General features: G+C 34.3%; 1 protein-coding gene across 1 annotated transcript; it reads right to left on the reverse strand.

Annotated features, from left to right (window-relative positions):
- Nucleotides 1-1,032: 1,032 nt before the first annotated feature.
- On the reverse strand, nt 1,033-4,379 carry LOC110651945 (aquaporin PIP1-3). The gene is made up of 4 exons (XM_021807425.2): nt 3,907-4,379; nt 3,317-3,615; nt 1,478-1,618; nt 1,033-1,340 (listed from the first exon to the last, which is right to left on the reverse strand). Exons 1-4 carry the CDS (start codon nt 4,232-4,234, stop codon nt 1,245-1,247), a joined length of 864 nt encoding a protein of 287 aa, XP_021663117.2. The 5' UTR covers nt 4,235-4,379; the 3' UTR covers nt 1,033-1,244.
- Nucleotides 4,380-19,402: the final 15,023 nt, after the last annotated feature.

Here is a 19,402-nt window from a genome sequence, read left to right on the forward strand (position 1 = left end):
GTATTTTTTATTTTATATGTTTAAGCTTATTTCATAGTAATTTATTATCTGTGTAATAACTTCTACCTTACTTTAATCCTATTTTATTTTTTTTATTAAAAAAAAAAAATTAGAGTTATGAGAGGTATCCATTTCAGAACCAGAAAAAAAATCTACAGACTATTGCTTTGTTTGGAACCCTAGTTGGACAACTCTTCTTTGGAAGGCTCGGAGATGAGCTTGGTGGGAAGAAAGCTTATGGGATAATTCTGGTTACCGTAGAGAGCGATTAATTGATGTAGCATGTAAGCTTTATCATCTAATGAAAATAAATATCACGTAGGAAATACACTTCTCTATAAAGTTTAATTATACTTTTACATTCATTAAAAAAGTTTTATTTAATTTATTTTTAATTTTTTATTTAATTTAATTTAAAAATTTTAACGTAAACTTAATTTAACTTAAAAATAAAGAAAATTAAAAAATTAATTTTCTTTATTTTTTAGATATAAATTAAGAAGTAAAAATTTTAATTTTAAAATTAAAAAATTAAAATTTTTAATTTTAAAAAATCAAAAATTTTAATTCATAAATTTTAATTTTTGAACTAAATTAAAAATTTTAACTTAATTTAAATAAAAAATTAAAAATAAATTAAATTAAACTTTTCCATTAGTATAGAAGTTAATTTGCTAAATTTAACTTCAAAATTGAATAAAATTTTTTTAAAATTTTTTAAGTATTGATTAATTTTGTCAAAATTAAAATGATTTAAGTGGTAAAATATCCAAAAGGCTTTAATTTTTAATGTGAACATATATGTCATCCACCAAAATATAATTAACGGTGTGAAGGCGTTTAGCAATTAGGTTTAACGAAGGACGGCCACCGTCAAGTCTCAAGAGTCAAAATGGCTAATTGAAGTTGGAACAGGCGGGAAGTACCCAACAGTGGATGGGGAGTCCACTTCATCAGACCCATTATTCTCTACGCTTGGCACTTGGCAGACATTATTATATGGGACAAGATTTGCTTAGGAAAAAGCAAAGATTAAAGATAAAAGGGATTTCTGCATTCAGTGGGTGTCACAATAATACAGCAACACTAGATAATTTACACTCGTGATAACACTCCAAATACCAGATTCACATGGAGGGATAGAAACAAAAATACACAACAAAAGAAATGAAGAGGAGAACACCAAGGGAGAAGTGTTTGATAAGACTCAAAGGCGGCCTCTGATGACTAAGATGGTAAAAACATTAAGCTCTAGCCTTGAAAGGGATAGCTCTGATGACTATCTGGTGGTACACAGCAGCAAGGGCAGCTCCAATGAAGGGCCCAACCCAGAAAATCCACTGTACAACATAGGTAGAACACAAAGAATAAAAGACTGCTTATCAAGATACGAGAAATTATTATCTTTGTAGTGAAGCATCTACTACTCATTCAGTGAAAGTTGCTCTAAAATCCACCCTAGTGTCAAAATACTTACATGGTCATCCCATGCGTGGTCTTTGTTGAAGATGATAGCAGCTCCAAGGCTCCTGGCTGGGTTAATGCCAGTTCCAGTGATGGGGATGGTGGCCAAATGAACCAAGAACACAGCAAACCCAATGGGAAGAGGAGCCAAAATCTGCAAAATGATCAGAGAATTTTCTAGTGAGAGAAGTCCAATCATGGCTTCCACATTATTGCACTTGCTTCACAATTCAGATTTAAGGAACACCGGAGTTTAATCAATCAACAAAATGCCTTTTCTAGCAATGAGCAAGACCAAATTGCCAACCTAGTTCAATCATAAACCATCCCATATCAGGTGACCTCAAGATTAGTTATCACTTATATGGTCCATGACTGGACTGGACATTTGGCAAGCTATGGCATGCTCAAGGAAAGGGCATCAAATGTTCACACAACTTATGAGGGCAACATTGCATAAAGAAAAATTTTAAACATAGAAAGCTGCTCCCTCCATTTGATTTTGACCAGTTTGGCAATTGTGTATCTCTTGTTTTCAGAATCTTTAAAAACTCTATATATACTGCTTAAGTGAAAAGCAAAAGGTCAAAACTGAACCAAATTAAACTCATAACACCACACATCATCATACAAGAAACCATTGGACTGAGTTCATAACCTTTTTTCACATTGACGTTGTGTTTGAATTTTAGATGGGCTTAAGAAGAATTTGAAATTTCAATGAATACTCGCTACCTCAGTATGAGAAAGGATTTAAGCACATTGTCTCACAACTTCCATCTCATACAGTCATAATTAACCAAAAATATTAACACTCCACTCTCAGAACAAAGCAGAATATGCATTGCCCTCTAGTTTTCCAAATACAACATGTATGAAAAGTGTAAACTGATTTATACACATTTGATAATGAGAGACATGCAGCCATCAACCATTTACCATCATTATATCATCGAAAAAAATTCATTATGCGGTAGCACACAGTAAATAACATTAATTTTGTTCAAATTATAAATGGAAATTAAATAGATTGATGACTTTGTGCCATTCTTGTCTAAAAATGATGTAAGTATGCCAAAACCATCATGGGGCGAGTCCCAGTGTACAAATAGATGTCACTCCATATGAGTGTTGGTATACATACACCAAATTTGGGCAAGATATTTTCCATTAAGTCATGCACGGGAAGCTAATAGAGATAGCCAAGGTTCTGTACTGTTACTGATAGCAGAATCTTGACTATTTCTATTAGACACATGCACCTGGTCTGCTATGTTTTATGATAAACCAAAACCCACGTAAGAATTTCTAGCTGAGCACAAGGAAGAAGCAAAGGCAACACCACCTAATTAATAACGAGGCCTCACTTCCAACTCATGTAGGATATTTTCTTGTATAAAAAATTCAATATATATATATATATGCCACAGATAATGCAAACATCCTAGTATGGCAAGCATAGGTCACTACACCAAAATCACTACTCGACCATCACCAATGCAAATGCAAAATTATAAGGTTGCTGCTGAAATCATCAACTTCATGAGCAGAAAATGGCAAATTACTGGCTGTCAGCCACTTCCCATACAAAGTTTACAAGAGTTCACTAACCCATGAGTGAAAAACCAATTGTCTGAGTTTACTTCAGCAATTAAGAATCACACAAATGTTGCAGAGCCTAGAATTTGGAGAATCAAGCAATCAGATAACTAAGAATAATTTCTGCTACTAATGCATTTAACCACATAATTTATGCTAAAATTATCAGACACATATACCACAAAGAATCAAGCCGCTACAGAATATAATTATAAAAGCCAAATATAAGAGGAGAATAAAAAAGAATACATACAGGGACATGAGAATCTCTGGCGTTCCTCTTTGCATCGGTGGCGGAGAAGACAGTGTAGACAAGAACAAAGGTGCCGACAATCTCGGCACCAAGACCATCACCCTTAGTATAGCCATGAGCCACAACGTTGGCTCCACCACCCAAAGTCTCATATACACGATCTCCCTCAAAACCTTTCACCACCCCAGCGCCACAGATGGCACCAAGGCATTGCATGATGATGTAGAACAGAGCCCTTGTCAAGGAGAGCTTTCTTGCCAGAAACAGACCAAAGGTCACTGCTGGGTTGATGTGTCCACCTGTTGTTGCAGCAGACATGTAGATCTGGTTAGTAATGTTCCTGATCAGAGTGTTATTAAGCAGTGTAAACTATGATAAAAAGTAACTGGTTCGAGAAAGAAGCATAAAACTCAAACCCCCTATCCAATACATAAAAAAGAAGGCTAATTTTTTCATAAAGATGCAAATCCAAGAAATACCCACAAAAGTTATACCTCAAAACTGAGAGAGAGAGAGAGAGAGAGAGAGAGATGTGAAACGAAACAAAGCTAAACCCCAGGAAAAAAAGAATGAAGGCGGCATTTTGTTACCTGAGATACCAGCAGTGCAGTAGACAAGGGCAAAGATCATACCACCAAAGGCCCAAGCAATACCCTGGGTACCTACAGTGGCACACTTGTTGGTGGACTTAGAGAAACCCATGACAGTCAATACGGTGATGTAGAGGAACAAGAAAGTAGCGATGAACTCGGCAATCCCAGCCCTGTAGAAGGACCATGAGCATAGCTCACCTGGCTCAAACAGGGGAGCTGGTGGTGGCTCCTTGTAGTCCTTATCAGTCTGGGCTGATGTCCCTATGGGCTGCCTCTCTGTGAATTTGTTTGCTCCTAGTCTAACATCCTCTTCCTTGCCCTCCATTGCTCTATCCGTCTCTCTCTCCCAAAGAAAAAAGATGGATTCTTGACCCTCTCTAAGTAGAGTTAAAGCACACTGAAAAGGCAAGTAAAAGCTTCAGAGCCTGTAAGGCCGTAGAAGATAAGGGCATTTTATAGATAGCTAAGTGTCATTAATTGTTGAGCCTTAACCCAATAATGTTAAAGTTGGGTAAGAATTGCTGAACCTCTTGTTTATTAGTCGCATTCATTAATTATAATTTAATTTTATTAGAAAATGAGAATATTTCAATAATAATAATAATAATTTAAAATTTATTAACTTAATATAAAAAATTATACATAAAATTTTAATTGTAATGCATATAAATTCAATTGATTCTAATTATAAATAAAAACAATTGTGTGGCCTAAAGATATGAGTTTTTCATTGATAATTTCTTTATTTGTTAAATAAAGAAATTATCAATAAATATAATGTTATGAACAAATTTTATGAATAAAATATAATTGTCCAAGGAGCTAGAATTTAGAATTTTTCATAGCTTAAAATGGATTATTATTTAGTTAATGGGGATTAATATAATAGAAAAATTAATATATAAGAAGTATTGAAAAATAGTGTTTAGATATAAATTTTAATTCATAGGAAAGTGAAATTTATATATTTGTGGGAAGAAAATATTTAGTTAGTGAATATTGAATACTCTTAATATAATAATGAGCAAAAAGATAAAAATTTAACTTGATTCGGATATTATTCATTTGGTATAATCAAATTAGAATAGGGTGACAATTTTATATATGATAAGTGAATGTGACATGAACATAACATGAAAATAAAAGATTTAGATTAAGCTTATTTATGTTTGTATTAACTCGTTTATAACATACTAATAATTGTATGGTGTTACAAATTGATCCACTAATTCGATTTAATATGTTTATGATATATGTTATTATTTATATCACATGTCGATTTACGATCCACTAATTTATTTTGACCCGTTAACTTGTCGACCCATTCTAATCCATTAATTCATAAATTATATTATTAGAAAACGATAAGCTAGTAAATAAAAATTCAAGTATTTATTATATTAGAGCTTTAATATAATTAAATTTTATTTTCATGTTAAATTTTATTTAATTCATGAATTTATATAAAATTAAAAAATTATATTGGTTTAAATGTTTTTATTTTTCTTTATTTTTAAAATATTAATTAGTTAAATATTGAAATATTGCTTATTTATTGAATATTAAATTGCATATTTTTATATATTACTAAATTTATATATAATTAAATCAATGTATAATTTCACATAATATATTAATTTATAAATATTAAAAGTATTAAATTTGCCAGGATATATTAAATAAGTCGTATTAAGCTATATTAAATTTTATTAAATGGATGTATTAAGATATTTATTAAATTATATTAAATAAACTAATTTATATTAAATTATATTTTATTAAATTAATTTAATATAAAATTAATAATAATTATATCATCTCATGAGATTTATATAATAAAATATTATATTTATATTTAAATTTTTAATACAATTTATTAATTATATTATTTCGTATTCATCTTTAATCATGTTAAATAAACATGGTCACCCACTAGAATTGTGAGTTGTGACCCTTGGATTTGAGATTTGAGTTTCTCATCCCATTTGCCTACTAAGGAGAGAGAGAGAGAGAGAGAGAGAGAGAGAGATTGTTCTGGAAGAAGGAGGGAGATGTTGACAGGTTTATGGTTTGTGGTTTCTACGTTGTTCTATCCTCTCTTTTCTTTATGTTATTATTTTCTCTACAAAATTCTTTTTTTCTTTTTTTTCTTTTACGAAGTTCTGTTTTTGTTCTGATTCCTCTCAATTATTTCAACTTTGTTTAGCTAAATTTATAATAATTTATTTGTTTGCATAAATTTATAATCTCGTGAAAATGGAATTTAAAATCAGTTTCTGATGGGTAAAATAGTAATTTGAAAGGTAGCGGATTTTTCTTTGAATAGGCAAATAGTTAGTAGCCACGAGTTTAAAGTGGAACAGAAAACTGACGTCTTTATATTTTGTTTTGCTTGTACGCTATGCAAAAAATTTATTATGCATTTTATATTTTCATAATTATATTATAAAATTTTGTTAATGTTAAATATTATGATATAAATTATGGACTGAATCGACATTAAAATTTTGATCAATATAAGGCTTATAAAATTTATAGTAAATCTAATTATTCTTAGTCTAACCATAAAACCTATAACTATAGCTTAAATCTAAGAAAACAAACGAACAGATTTCAGCCACAAATTGAACTATCAAATGGAGAGTTTAGCTCACCTAACCTATAAACTCAAAAATATATTAATTTGAAAAGTTCAGCTCACCCTCACAATCTTCAAACAATTTAAATTATCAAATAAGAGTAATTTCTCATCTTATACAATTAAATATATATATATATATATATATATATATATATATATATATATATATATATATATATATCCATTTTTACAAATTCAAAGGAAACAAATTATTACAGTTTCAACAAGTTTAGAATTAATACTAGCACATGTGGAATTCTGGATTAGAAAATAAGGAAATAAAATCATAATAAAACTTCTGCTAGTTAACCTGCGAGAAAAAAATCATGTTAATTTCAAAGAGCTCTCCTATACTTCTACTAGTTAACCTGCAAGAAAAAAAAGTAAGTTAATTTCAAAGAGCCCTCCTATTACATGGAAAAAAATAGTTGAACAAGAGTGAGTATTCGACTCATAGAGTAAGATATTGATTTTAAATATAATTTCTATAATTATTTAAGTTTAGTGCATTCTTTTGTATGAAATGCAATATACACACATATTACCAAATAAGTCAAATAATATTCACACAAAAGATAATTTGAAGCACTCACACACCTGTGTGTCACATCAATCATATCATATATACATACGGGAGCTGATCTCCTATACAGCTCTCTTAATTTTAACATCTGCCTGCGAGATCAACTCAAGCTGGATTTTCTCTTGCTAATCCAAATGTAAGGGTCAGCGAGATTAACTCAAAGCCATACTCACTCCGACTTATCCACAAAAAGGATCGGTTCCTAACGAGTCAAGCTCCAACCGTTCTACCCGTCCTACCCATATCCAATATCATACCACACGCACTCCGATACATGCACACAGCTCCAAATTACCTTAAGGTGACATCCACAATAATTTCATCAAATAAAGATGCATTATAAACCGTACCTAAGATTTAGCTATATATATATATATATATATATTTATAAGTGAATGAATGGGCATGCTTTGAATATATAATAATATTGAAATTATAAATAAAATCAATATCTACTCACAGATTAATCGGAGATCACTGAAGCTGCTAGGTGGAGGAGGAGGGTTGACCCAGATCACTTAAACAATTATATCTATGAATTTGTTAATATTAAAATAAAACAAAAAAGTTAAAAAGTTAAAGATATCTTAAATTTATGTCGAAAATCCAGCAGAGTTTTTCCTGTACCTATGACTTACCCAACCTGCAAGGCAACTCAAACAACACTTCTAATCCAATGGCCTCAGCCCACATCACAACAACATCATATTGTCTCAGCTAGGCCCGCCAAACTAGTCAAAATTCATATAACTACACATAAAATAATTATTTAAAAATTCGAGGTATTACATTCTTCCTCCCTTACAAAAAATTCATCCTTGAATTTTACACAAGGTAGAATAATAACACAAAGTTACATATCAAATAAATATGGGTACTTACTGTGCATATCTCACTCTGACTCCCAGTTGCATTCTTCTACAGATTGACTTCTCCACAGGACTTTAACCATAGAGATCTATTTTGACGAAGCTGCCTCATTTGATAATCCACTATAACCACTTGTTGTTCCTTAAAAGTCAAGTTCTCATTTAACTCTATTATGTTTGGTTGCAGCACATGAAAAGGGTCAGAAACATATTTCCTAAGCATGGAAATATGGAACAGTGGGTGGATGAGAATTGTTTGGTGGCAATTTTAACCGATAAGTAATTGCTCCCACTCTATCCGTGATCTCAAAAGGTCCTATGTAACTGGGTGCCAACTTACCTTTCTTTTCAAATCTCTTAACCACTTTCATAGGAGAGACTTTTAAGATCACATAATCACCCCTTGCAAATTCTACATCTTTCATCCTTGGATCTGTATAGCTCTTCTGTCTGCTGAAAGCTATCTTTAAACGTTCCTTGATCAAATGAATCGTCTCTGAAGTATACTGCACCAGATCTAAATCATCTACTCTCGCCTCTCCAACTTCTGCCTGCCTAACACAGAAGGGACCTACACTTCTTGCCATATAATACCTCATAGAGCATCATTTCAATACTAGAATGATAGCTGTTATTATAAGCAAATTCCACTAATGGGAGCTGGTCATCCCATTGACCTCCAAAATCCATGACACACCTGTGAAGCATATCCTACAACATTTGAATTATCCTTTCAAACTATCCATTTGTCTGTGGGTGAAAAGCCATACTAAAATTCAATTGTGTGCCAACTGCCTTCTGAAGTTTCCTCTAAAACTAAGAAGTGAACTGGGGCCCTCTTTCAGATATTATAAAAGCAGAAACTCCATGCAATCTGACTATCTCCCAAATGTACACCTTTGTATACTGAGTAACAGAATAAGTAGTCCGTATAGGTAAAAAGTGAGCTGACTTAGTCAGACGATCCACAATCACCCATATAGAGTCATACTGACGTGTAGTACGAGGCAACCTAGTTATAAAATCTATGGTGATCATTTCCCACTTTCACTCTAGGATGGGAATCTCCTACAATTTTCTTGATAGCCTCCGAGCTCAAACTTTACTTTATGATAAGTTAAACACCTAGACACGAAATCTACTATGTCTCTCTTTATGCCATTCCACCAGTACCTATCTTTTACATCATGGTACATCTTTGTAGATCCTGAGTGAACACTGTAAGGCATGTAGTGTGCCTCCTGCATAATCTCATTTTTTAGGTTATCCACATCTGGCACACATGTCCTAAGGGTACCATCTCCATCAAACCTAAATTCACAATCTTCCTCTTGCTGTACTCTTTCCACAATCTGCATTAATTGTGGGTCCCTACGCTAGAAAACTCTAACTCTATCCCACAGATCTAGCCTTATTCTAAAATGTGCCAAAAGTGCACTTGCATCTATTATATCTAAGATCAGACCATAATCCATGAACTCATGTATCTCCTTAATTAATGATCTCTTTTTCGCTAATATATGTGTTAAACTGCCAGAAGATTTTCTACTTAAGGTATCTGCCACCACATTCGCCTTACCCGGGTGGTATTGGATGGTGCAATCATAATCCTTCAGAAGCTCCATCCATCTCCTCTGCCTTAATTTAAATCTCTCTGCTGGAAGATGTACTTTAATGATAGTGCCTCCAAATCTTTAATGCAATGACTATAGCCGCCATCTCTAGATCATGAATGGGGTAGTTTTGCTCGTGTTTCTTTAACTGCCTTAAAGCATAAGCCACTATCTTACTGTGCTGCATTAAAACACACCCCAACCCAACTTTGGAAGCATCATAGTACACTGCATATCCTTCTCTACTCACTGGCAATGTCAACACAGGGGCTGTAGTTAGACATTCCTTAAGCTTCTGAAAGCTTTCCTCACATTCGTCTAACCAGAAGAATGGGACATTCTTTTGAGTCAACCGTGTCAGAGGAGTTGCTATTCTGGGGAAATTCTGCATAAAATGCCTATAGTAGCCTGCTAGACCCAGAAAACTCCATACCTCAGTGACTGTAGTAGGCCTAAGCCAATCAGTTACTACTTCAATTTTCTTGTGATCCACCTGAATACCTTCATTAGATACCACATGTCCAAAGAATGAGATGCTCTCTAACCAGAACTCATATTTTGAAATTTCAACAGACAATTAATGCTCCCATAGAGTTTGCAACACCATCCTTAGGTGCCAAACATGTTCTTTCTCGGTTTGAGAATACACCAAAATATCATGTATGAACACAATAATAAAGCGATCTAAAAATGGCCTAAACACCCTGTTCATTAATTTTATAAAGGCTGCCAGTACATTAGTGAGTCTAAAAGATATCACCAAGGACTCATAATGATCATACCTTGTCCTAAATGTTGTTTTTAGTATATCCTCACTTGTGATCCTCAATTGGTGATAACCCGACCGTATGTCTATTTTTGAAAAGTATCTAGCCCCTTGCAGCTAATAAAATAGATTATCAATATGAGGAAGTGGATATTTATTCTTAACTATCACTTTATTCAACTATCTGTAATCAATACACAGCCTCAAGGATCTATCCTTCTTCCTCACAAATAGAATAGGAGCACCCCAAGGTGAAGTACTTGACTGAATGAATTCCTTATCCAGTAGCTCTTGTAGTTGATCCTTCAGTTCCTTTAGCTCTGCTGGTGCCATCCTGTAAGGTGGCATAAAAAAGGGATTTGTACCTAAAACAATATCTATGCAGAACTCTATTTCTCTATCCGACAACAATCTTGAAAGCTCCTTAGGAAACACATCTACAAATTCTCTGACAACAGATACATTTTCCACATCAGTACTTTCAACAGATGTGTTCCTCACTAGTGCCAAATACCCTTAACATCCACACCTCAACATCTTTCTGGCGCTAATGGCTGACACTAAGTTGTATGAAGCTACACTCCTGTCAGCATCAAAGCTAAACTCTTTCACTCTAGGAATGTAAAAATACACCTTTTTATTATTTCTTAATCTTAACTCTACGATTGGTTTTCACCAGCATATCCACCATATAGTATCATACTATAGTACTAACCTACTACTCATTTTATGGAACACAGGCCATTCACTATGGATGATTCTTTTTGTATCTCATTTTTAACATGACCATCAAAACATTATTATTTCCTACTATCCTTTATAGATAATTGCACTTCATAGTTAGATAGGTATCCTTGAACTTATAATTTCCACCTGAACTATCATGGTAGTGAGAAATAGGTGTTGTACCACAATCTCAGACAAGATACTTTATGCATTCGTTCTTTTTGATATAGCCACATCTATTGCCTATAGCTTTTCAGACTTCAGCCTCAAATTTACTCATATCTCTTGATCCTACTCTTTAATTTTCATAATCTTTTAGCAATTATTGTGTTCTACCTACAGGATTTCACTATAGCAACTCCTTATTGTACCACTGCTCTACCTGTCATATAATCTCATAATTTACTATATCTGTTTACACTCCATTTGTATTTCATACCTAGCATCATTATCCTATGTCCCTGTCTTCTGTGATATTCTGGAAGATACCTCTCACTATCAAATCCTTCCAGAACTATCTCTAGTCTTAAATTCATTACTTTAATCTTTGTACTTCTTAGTAACTTATGAGTAACATTTATACTTGTCTTATCCTATGCTATTGTTCTGTTACCTATTATCAAACTGTCACTCATGTTTCCTCACAAAGTTACCCAGTTAGTCACATTGAAAACATTTGCCTAACTCCCAATTACATACTCTAAGTCTCACCATTCTGAATTCTAGCATCAAATTTTGTGCCATTATCCCTCATTCTTTTCTCTCATCAAGCATAATTGAATCCATTAGGTTGAGTTTTATTTAACTTACTATCTACTGATTTCTCTTATTTGTCTGATAAGATAGTTCAAGTTACCATTGCACATCCTTTGGTTACTACCTACTTTGGTTGCCTACCTTACCCAACTTTCCTCATACTATTAACAATCGAAAGGTCCTTGTCCCATTGCCCCTTATTCTATCTTAGGGACAGAAAGCAGACAAAGTCTAATTCAGATCCTACTCCAAGTTCAGGCTCCGAACATTGCATCAATTATGACATGTTCTAAGTTTTGCACTTCGAAGTTCCATGCCTTGATAAACATTTACCTATTATCGCCCTTTTCTAAGCTCTCTATCATTACTTTTTTATTTACCTCGTTTTCCTTTCCTAGAATCGCATTTGCCTCCTCTGTATCTTAACTCTACTCTTCCTAATCTTATCCTAATTTGGGCCTTTCAATTTATTATGCAGCCAACTTACTTATCTTACCCAAAGCTAAGCTTTGACTATTTTATTCTTTAGCTCTATTCTCTTTCTTAACCTAACTATCATGTCAGAAACTTATATCCCTTCACTGTCTTTATCAAGTCATCAACACCTTGATGTTGCTTAGAATTGGTCCTCTAACCACTCTAGCCAGTACTTCTATTGGCATTCAGGTTATCTTTCCTGCTGCATTTGATCCAACTATTCTATCTCTTCCTTTGGCACTTCTTCTATATATATACATATTCTATGATTTATCTATACTAACTTCTATTCTTATCATTTCCTTTACTTAGAGTATACTCTTATATTGAGTAATAAGAGGCTACGGAGGAACTCAGGGAATAGTAGTTGATCATTCACTGTGTAATCTCTATTCCTGGCTATTAGACTACATACTACCCTCTACTACCTCGAGATAGAGATTTACAGGGATTTTATTTTCTCATTTCAACTTAAATAGCCAAACTTAAGGTACTGGGTACCCAAACCTATCATTAAATTCAAAGACGTTTTGTCTATTATGATATGATTACTTATGATTTCTATAGTGGAAGTTATACCCTCTTTAGGGTACCTGAGCCAACAACTCTCTACCACACTCCACAATCTCATTTGGGACACTACTCTGTAGATCACCATCAATAGTAGTAACCTTTTGTCTCTCCTGCAAGGATACGATCATACCCCACATCACAACTGTAGCACCCCGAATTTCTTGAGTTCTAAATAGTATTATTTTCAGTCAGTGAATAGTACTATTCAAAGCTAGTTTGAGGACTAAAAATAAGATGATAAATAATTGAAAATAAGTAGAATAAAAATCAAGTAACCATTGAGTTATGGAAAATATCGGTATTAATGAAAGAAATGGACTATATCCCGATGAAGGACATTTTGGTCAATTCACTCTTAGAGTTGATTTTTGACCAAAATGTTAATTAAATTAAGTGAAATTAATGTAATAAAATATGAAGAAATTTTGATGAAAATTTAAATAGAAATGTGTAAATAAAAGAAGAAAAAAAAATAAATAAATAAACTTAATTAAAATTATGACATAAGCATGACCAAATAAAAAATAAAATTTAAAAAGTGGATAAGTATATAAGTAAGAGACAAAACCCTAAAATAAAAAAGCTCTCTTCTTCTCTTCCTTCCTCACATGTGCCGCCCCACTCTTCCCTTTGCCTTCCTCCATTGTTGCTTTCTAAAGCTCTAATTTTTCTTGAATTCCTTCCATATTTTCCATATCCATCAACTTAAAACCTTGCTAATTGATCTTGGAGAAGTGATTTTGAAATAAAAGAAAGAAGAAATCTTGAAGATTAGAAGCTTGAAGAATCGGGCAAGTGAGGTTAGTGTTAAATCCCTTGATCTTTCTTCTTCTAGTGTTGAAACTATGATGAAATATAATGAAATTAAATGAAAAATGATGGAATTGATGGATGTTTGAATGACATGAAATTTGGCCAGCCTTGTGAAAGTGAGGATTTGATATGCTTTGATGAATTAAATCTTTGATTCTAGCTTTGGTGAAGTGAGAAATATGAAAGGCATGTTATGTTGCATGTGTTGCATGAATCATGAATTAGAAGCTAGGGTTTTGAGTAAAATTTGGGAGTTTTGTGCTGGAATGTTTAATTGATATTGTTGAGGTCAAATATTGACCATTTGATGAAAATTAAATATTTGGCCAGCCTTGTGAAAGTAAGGATTTGATATGTTTTGATGAATTAAATCTTTGATTCTAGCTTTGGTGAAGTGAGAAATATGAAAGGCATGTTATGCTGCATGTGTTGCATGAATCGTGAATTAGAAGCTAGGGTTTTGAGGGAAAATTTGGGGGTTTTGTGTTGGAATGTTTAATTGATATTGTTGAGGTCAAATATTGACCATTTGATGAAAATTGGCTGAGTTTTGAAGTTGGTTGTGGAGTTGAATTATGAAATGTGAAAATAACTTGATATAAATGGTTTAATGATCACATGATCTACATGAACATATCATTGGGATTTATGTTCCCACTATGAATAGTGTACTAATGCTATGAAACATAAATAAAACAAGTGACAAGATATTGAAATTTATGAACACATAAAGATACTAAATTTTCCCTTGTATGCCTAGACTTATTTGTATGGGTTGGATCGATTGACATGTCAATTAGGAACTACAGATACAGTACTGCCCGATGGCTTTATGCCTTATATGATTTTACTGGCTTCATGCCTGCCCGCTGGCTTTATACCCGACAGATGTATACATGATAGGCACATGGAGTGTCTAACTAGTATATTCCCGTGTATTCAGTTTAAACAGTCTGTTATAGGTTACTTGTGCAATGAAATGAATTAATTTGATTGAATATCATACAAATAAGTGGAAAAGACCAATAAATTGTAAAACACTGATAAATCATGAAATGCATTTCTATTATGGTATTATACATATGAAATATGTACTTCCATTTATTTAGTTATTTTCATTATATATTAATGCACCACTAAGTAATATGCTTAGCGCGTTGATTTGTTCATGTGTAGGTACTAGAGACGGAGCCCAATAGTGATCAGATCTGCAGCAGGAGAGTGGTCACCTTAGCTGTTCGTTTTGGTAGGGCCCATGGATATTAGATATATGTATTCATTTTGAGCTGTGACACCCCTTACCCGTGTACAGTATACCCGAGTAAGTAATGCCACCTGGTGTACCGGCACACTCTAATATTCCTCAATTAATTTAGACAATGCTTTTGCATATAATTTATGAAATACAATTTATTTAAACCATTTATCAAAAGTATCATTCATTTAAGGTTCCGAAAATTTTAAAGAAAATCCGGCGGAGTACCGGCTAAAAATGGAGAAAACCGTTCTTCGGAACCTGTTAAAAACACTTCCAATATTTTTATTTCATCATCTCAAACTCCAATATCCCAAAATCTCAACAATATTTCTCAAACATCCATTATCAACACCAAATTCAATATCATGATTTCCACATTTCAATTTCCATTTTCATTCATCATTCACATGTGATGTTCGCATGTAAATCACAAGTAAACAACTACTTTTCCATTAACAAATACAATTTTCATAATTTACATATACATCAAAATATATTACATGAGTTCAAATACTTATGAGAAATTACAAATCTGCTACAAAATATCAAAATGACAAACTGACATCTAGTGCCCTACCGATGCACTGCAGGTAGTGAGGTGACACGGACACTGAGCAGAACTGTCAGATAGACTCACCCAGTCTGTGGTCTACTGGGCTCACGATCGGGATCTCCAGTACCTACGCGTGGCAAAAGCAACGCGCTAAGCAATAATGCTTAGTGGTGCAATAATATAATAGAAGAAAATAGCAAGAAAATAAATGTGTATACAATGTGTATGCTTTCTTTGTTTGGTCTTGGTATATTTATTAAATCATTAGCTTTATTCACTTTTATTCATTTGGTTGCCCCAAGTAACCTACACTAGACGACTGGACTGGATAACGGGTAACCGCACCGGGTACCTAGTACCTCGGGCCGTCACACCATCGGTCACATATGTATCTCCTGTGCAAATGTAACGACTAACAAGTCAGAATAATATCAGGCACAAGGCCAAGTCTCAATACAAAGCCAGAATGGCTAAAAGCCATGAAATCACAGAATGGCATTTTTGCCATGTGCAGTACTGCTAACGGAACCCTATTGGCATGCCAAACTATCCAAACCAATCTTGTTAGGTATACTAGGGCATTTGAAACTTTTAAATTCTTCAATTTGTGAATTTCAACTTTTTTTGGTGTCACTATTCATCATTGGTCAACCAAAAATGTTGACTTTTAGCATAAAAATGTGTGCATCAACTTTGGCACTCCCAACATACCACATTTGGTGTTTAAAACTTGTTGGCATTAAGTGTTTTTGCAATTTCAAAGTGCAACCCACACTAGCAGAAAATTTCAGTTTTGGTGCCCTTACTTCACTGTTCCATTGGACACTGTTACTGTTGGAATTTGAAGAAATGTAAAACATGAAAGTTGTTCCTTATTTTGTCTAGTTGAATTTCCTTTTTTGAATCACTCCATTTGAAGTTTTGTAGCTCCAGATATGGCTCAAAAACCCAAGCTGTCCGGATTGCATTCTGCAGAAATTTACCATATCTACAGTGCAGGAACAGTAACTTGAGTCACTTGGTTGGTTGGGTTCTGGCCATAATTTGGGGTAAGATCCTTCATGAAAGTTGTTTGTCTATGTCTTAACTTATTGCTGTAAAAATTTCAGACCAATTGACCAAATCTACAGTGAGTTATGGCCAAATGAACAGTTACTGTTCATTTGGTCAAATTCTGCAGAATTCAGTGCAGGGAATCCGGATTGGAGCTGGGTTTTGACCCTTTGCTTTGGTCTTTTGGGCATGGTTTCTTCAGCAAAAATGTGCCATTATAAGCCTAGTTTCATGTCCAATTGGCCAAACTTCAATTGGACTACCACTGCCCAAGTTATGGCAGTGCAAAGGGACTGAAATTTCAGTCCCTATGCTGCTGTCCATAGGGCAGATTTTACTTTCACTTTGCCATTCTATTTTTAAGTTCTAATTATGGTCAACATACCTAAAATGGTCACTAATTGACCCTTATAATGTTCACTTACCACTTCATAAGCCAAAACCAAATTTCACTCTCCAAAACCCTAGCTTCACATTATGTTTCCTACATAATGCCTTAGTTAGCATACCAAATTATTATTCTTATGTTTATAAACTTTCAACATAATTCTAGTTCACTTCAAGCTTATCAAAACACTCCTTACTATTTCTCCACTAGGGCAGCCAAAATTCATGTACACACACACATGAATTTTGTTCATTTAAATGACATTTTCTTACTAAATTCAAGTGCTCATTCATGAAATTAAGGAGTTTTAGGTATATAGTGCACTAACCTTGTTGTATGCCAATCCAAGCTTGAGAAAGCTTCACTTTCTTTCTTCTTCTTGGCTGCCAAAAGCTTTAGCAAGGTGCTAGGGCAAATTTTTGTGAAGATGACTAAAGGTTTTATGGTGATTTGGTGGGTTGTCTCAAGCTTCCATTAAGCTCCCATGGAAGAATAGGGTTTTGGGAGAGAATGTAACGTTTTTGGGTGAGGAAGATGGCTGCTGAAATTTTGTTATTTTGGTCTTATTTAGTCTCTTTTATTTGTTAGTCAAAGGGTTGCTTAATTGTGATTGGTCACAATGTATAAATGACATCATCAAGATGTCATAAATAAGCTTTTCTTTGATTTTTCTTTTCCTTTCATCACTACTCAATTTCAATTTAATTTCTAGTAATATTTATTCATATTTTATGTCATATTAATTATTTACTCAACTGGACAAGTCGGCCAAAAATCACCTCTGAAGGCGAAATGACCAAAATGCCCTCCGTTTGGCTTAACGGGTCAAAATTTGCTGTACCGATTGAAAAATTTTTCTAAATATTTTCTTGGCATTCTAATGCCATAGGAACCTCAATGACCCTTCTCTGGAGTCCCAAAAATTATTTTATAATTTTTCCCCCGGGTCTAGGGCTCCTCGTTGCGAAAACCGCAACTTCCTCCTGCTACCCATCGCTTGGGCACCTGCCTGCTTTGCTTGGTTGTATTTTATTTCTAAAATTTTTACTAAATTTTTCTCATTAATATTTGAGTTAATTATGGTCCCTCACTTTGATTTGAATATTTTTCCGGACGTTCTAGCTGTCCGGACCGACACCGGTCACCGAATAAGAGAATGTACGAATGGTTAATGGAGGGTGTTACAACTATTCCCCTCTAATTTAAATTTCGTCCTCGAAATTTACCTGATGCAAACAGTTGAGGGAACTGTTGCCTCATCGTCTCTTCACTTTCCCAAGTTGCCTCTTCGGTGTTGTGGTGCCTCCAAAGCACTTTCACCAGTGGAATCTGCTTATTCCTCAACTCTTTCACTTCACGAGCCGAGATCCGTAGAGGTTCTTCTTCATATGTCAAATCCGGCTGTATTTCAATTTCTTCTCTGGAGATGACATGTGAAGGATCTGAGCGATATCTCCTGAGCATGGACACGTGAAACACATTATGGATCTTGTCTAGCTCTGGTGGTAAAGCTAGCCTATAGGCCACTGGACCCACACGTTCAATGACTTCATATGGGCCAATGAACCTAGGGCTCAACTTACCCTTCCTTCCAAACCTCAACACTTTCTTCCACGGTGACACCTTGAGGAACACTTTGTCGCCAACCACATATTCTATTTCTTTTCTCTTCAGGTCGGCATAAGATTTACATGTCTGCGAGGCAACCTTCAAGTTAGCTTTGATTATCTTTACCTTCTCTTGATGTTTCACTGTGTCCGCCCTACCATTTATCTTCACCCAATTCAGTCCAAAGACACCGAGTTCTACATTTTCTTCCATATAGTGCTTCATATGGGGCCATTTTGATGCTAGCCTTGTAGCTATTGTTGTCTGCGAATTCTGCCAGTGGGAGATATCTATCCCAACTTCCCTCAAACTCAATGACACAACTCCTCAGCATATCCTCAAGGACCTGACAAGTATTTCACGTTATTGTTATCATTTCAATTCAATATTTGTATCAATTTCATGGGTTTCAATTGTTTACCGGATTACTCTTTCGATTGCCCATCCGTCGAGGATGGAAAGTCATCTTGAAATGGAGTTGTGTACCCAAGGATTCATGCAACTTCTTCCAAAATCTCGATGTAAACCTTGGGTCTCGGTCAGATATGATGGAAAGTGGAATTCCATGCAGTCTAACTATCTCACTAATATACAATTCTGCTAACCTCTCTAGTGAGTAGTCAGTCCTAACTGGCAGAAAGTGTGCTGACTTTGTCAATCTATCCACTATTACCCATGCTGCATCATGTTTCCTCTGGGTGAGAGGCAGACCACTTACAAAATCCATGGTGACCCGATCCCACTTCCATTCAGGTATGCGTATAGTCAGAGCAAACCCGATGGAACTTGGTGTTCGCCTTGACTTGCTGACATGTC

This window comes from Hevea brasiliensis, chromosome 9 (genome assembly GCF_030052815.1).
Source record: "Hevea brasiliensis isolate MT/VB/25A 57/8 chromosome 9, ASM3005281v1, whole genome shotgun sequence".
Taxonomy (NCBI): domain Eukaryota; kingdom Viridiplantae; phylum Streptophyta; class Magnoliopsida; order Malpighiales; family Euphorbiaceae; genus Hevea; species Hevea brasiliensis.

Coding starts and splice junctions, on each gene's coding strand:
- LOC110651945 (XM_021807425.2), bottom strand. CDS start 4,234: ATGGAGGGCAAGGAAGAGGATGTTAGACTAGGAGCAAACAAATTCACA. Junction 3,616..3,906: donor CTGCACTGCTGGTATCTCAG/GTAACAAAATGC, acceptor CTGCAACAACAG/GTGGACACATCAACCCAGCA. Junction 1,619..3,316: donor CCAGAGATTCTCATGTCCCT/GTATGTATTCTT, acceptor ATCATTTTGCAG/ATTTTGGCTCCTCTTCCCAT.